The following is a 3,092-nucleotide window of genomic DNA, read 5'->3' on the forward strand; positions in this document are numbered from 1 at the left end:
TTGTGTAGGAGCAAAAGAGAGAGTTGAGACATAGAAAATATTCTAAGTCTTCAACTATATTCACTATATAAAAAAGAGAAATTATATTAGTGAAAGAGAGAGCTGAGACAAAGACAATAATCTAAGTTTTTAACTATATTCACTACACAAAAGAGAGTTTTTATTTGTTGAAGGAAGGCGTTCTTATGGTGGAGCTTTGGAATCTTCCACTAATCCAAAATTGCTTGAGTTGTATATCGTTGATAGGTTGTTGTATCCTGTATCGGATAAGTCAAAAGATGTACTATTGGATTACTGTAGAATATGTCACAATGGGCTTGAATCCCCTTAAAGAAAACAAGATATTGGTACCTCAGCCAAAAAGAAGATCATTGTATTTTCTTCATTTTATTGTTCAACTGTAATTATTATAATTTATGGTATATTATACCAACATGAAGTCTAGTCAAATCTCTTTACATTTTATAACTAATGTTACACAACAACATTCAAGACATGCAAAAGTACTTTCCCTAATTTGAAAAGAAAATCAAAGACAAGAAGCAATAAATTATTCCATATAACAAAATTAAAAAGGAAAAGGAAAAAAAGGGAAGTCCAACATACCAAGAGAGAAATGCATATAAAAGTCTTTCTTACTACAGATAGCAACTCTTAGTACATACCTTAGACCATTATAAGGCCAGTCATTAAACATTTAAACACTTGAACTAACATAGGAATTTTATGAAACAAGGCCAGTCATTAAACATTTAAATGCTTGAACTCATTAAACATTTAAATAATTGAACTAACATAGGAATTTTATGAAACACAAACAAGAAAAAGTATAATATAATATGCTGGAATTGCTATATTTAAGACTTCAGCTATGTGCCATTGTTTGCTCTATGATCTTCCTTCTGTCCTTTCATTGTTGGGGAACAGGCTTGAAGCCCTTAATCGATACAAGACTCTCAGTATAGGAGAAAACTGATTGAATAACATCTGTTCCTATTATCTTCAATTGTTTTGTTCTCAGATTGAACGAAAATGGCTTGTTTGGAGCATTTTGAACTACTACATCTCCATTAGTAAGATCCCAATGTGTAGAAAAACTAAAATCCATGTCAAAGGTGAATTTTCTTTTTCCATACACTCTCTTCACAACACTTGCACCTTTGAACACCCAAATATCAAGACACTTATTGAACTCATCGGGTGAAGATTGTGCAAGCAATGCAAGTGAGCCATGATAATTTATCACCCTAAAACTATGAGATTCAGCTGCCAACACTTGTGGTACTAGAATTATGCAGAACCTCTCATTCCTCAAATCAAACGAGGCAAGAATAGTTGTAATATATTCTTTCCTATTTCTAATAACCCAGTATGTAAACCCCTCAGCAATTGCATCACAGTTGGAGGTAGTCATATTATTTAAGCAAACATTTGTCTTCACTTCTCTCCAAGATTCCAATTTAGTCAAGTAAACCTCAACCATAGTCCTAGCTGGTCTACATCTATAATAATTTAGAATCCTGATGACCTTGTAATCATTAGATTTCTGTTCATATCCAAAGCCCACACTAACATGATATTTGCCACGTATATTTAGAAGCTTAATAGGGATCAACTTGAATTGATTCATCGAAGGGTTCAATAGACAAATCAAATTATGAAAACTATTAGTTATGGCTAGACAGACCAAGCCATTGATTGAACCTACTATAGAATAATCAGACTCAAGAACCTTTATCACACAACTAGGATTTTGTATAGGGATCAGGCCAGTTGTCTCCCTTGTCTTAAAAAGGAGATAGTGGACATCAATGTTGAAATAAACCTCTTCAAGTGTGTAGAGATGAACCACGGCGTCAAAATAAGAGTTTTCCACCCTTTACATACGCACTTTAATTGCCCTACAGTTTTAACTGGCTATCTTGAAAAAATATTCTTAAGAATCTCTTCACCAAGAATCAAAATATTATGAATTTGTATTTCGTTTTGCATCTTCTAATTATTGTAAGAACCTAAATTGTTTTGACAATCTATGAAACTATTTTTGTGCAAAAGTGTGGTGCTTCAATCGTGTTCAAGCAGTACCTAAGGATAATTTGATGAGAGGAACAAACCCAACCCAACAACGTTTTCAGCTCCTTTTTCCACATTTATCAACCTCTCCTTGTACTGCTTATTAATAAATTTCAAATGACATGATTTTTTTTTAAAGATGAATGCATTTCTTTTTATAATGAATATATTCCTATTACCACAATCTGATCTCATTTAATGTCTTTGACTCCAAATTTGAAAATGTAATTTAGATAATTACAATATGCAGTCGAAAGACTTGCACTTATTTGAAATATACTTTATTTCTGCATTATCTAAAGTATATGTATTCAGTTTAATTTGTTATGTTATTTGGAGAGTATGTTGCATTCAATAACCAATGTAGAGTTATTCTTTATAAAGAAAATAGAGTAGGTAAATAATACAAATAAAATTCAATACAGTTTACCGCTTTAACTTGTTGGCAAATTACTTTCGAACATTTCAACTTTACGTGAACTTATTTTACATCAAATAGTTTTTCAAGTATATCTAAAACACATTTTTTTGGTATAAAATATATGAGGTTGATCCCGCATGTCCAACCTGATAAAGTCTCTCAGATTGTTTTATTGTTGAAAATACACTGCCATAAGTACATACAGATCACGTAAGAGTCCTAGACTAATCATGTACTGAGAGTCCTAGACTAAGTCATGTACCGAAAATAACAATCCTATGCTAACTAAGCCACAAGCGTGATCCTTCTTCATTCCCCCTCAAGTTGAGCTGCGGTCTGACAACCTTTAACTTGGATTTCAACGCAAGAAACCCGGACTTTGACAATGGCTTCGCCAATAGATCTGCAATTTGATCATGAGAACTAACATACCAAACTGAAAGATTCTTAGCATGAACCTTGTCTCGAACAAAATGAAAATCAATCTCCATGTGTTTCGTACAAGAACCAAAAATGGGATTGCCTATTCGGTATGTCGCACTCAAATTGTCACATCCAGAGAATGGGAGTAGAAGAGCTAAAAACAACAAATTTTTCG

The 3,092-nt window shown here is 32.8% G+C and overlaps 1 protein-coding gene across 1 annotated transcript; it reads right to left on the bottom strand.

The window, feature by feature from the left end:
* Window positions 1–910: 910 nt before the first annotated feature.
* On the bottom strand, window positions 911–1,483 carry LOC107868801. The gene has a single exon (XM_016715436.2). The coding sequence runs from the start codon at window positions 1,481–1,483 to the stop codon at window positions 911–913; it is 573 nt and encodes a 190-aa protein (XP_016570922.2).
* Window positions 1,484–3,092: the final 1,609 nt, after the last annotated feature.

This window comes from Capsicum annuum, chromosome 4 (genome assembly GCF_002878395.1).
Source record: "Capsicum annuum cultivar UCD-10X-F1 chromosome 4, UCD10Xv1.1, whole genome shotgun sequence".
In the NCBI taxonomy this organism is placed as follows: domain Eukaryota; kingdom Viridiplantae; phylum Streptophyta; class Magnoliopsida; order Solanales; family Solanaceae; genus Capsicum; species Capsicum annuum.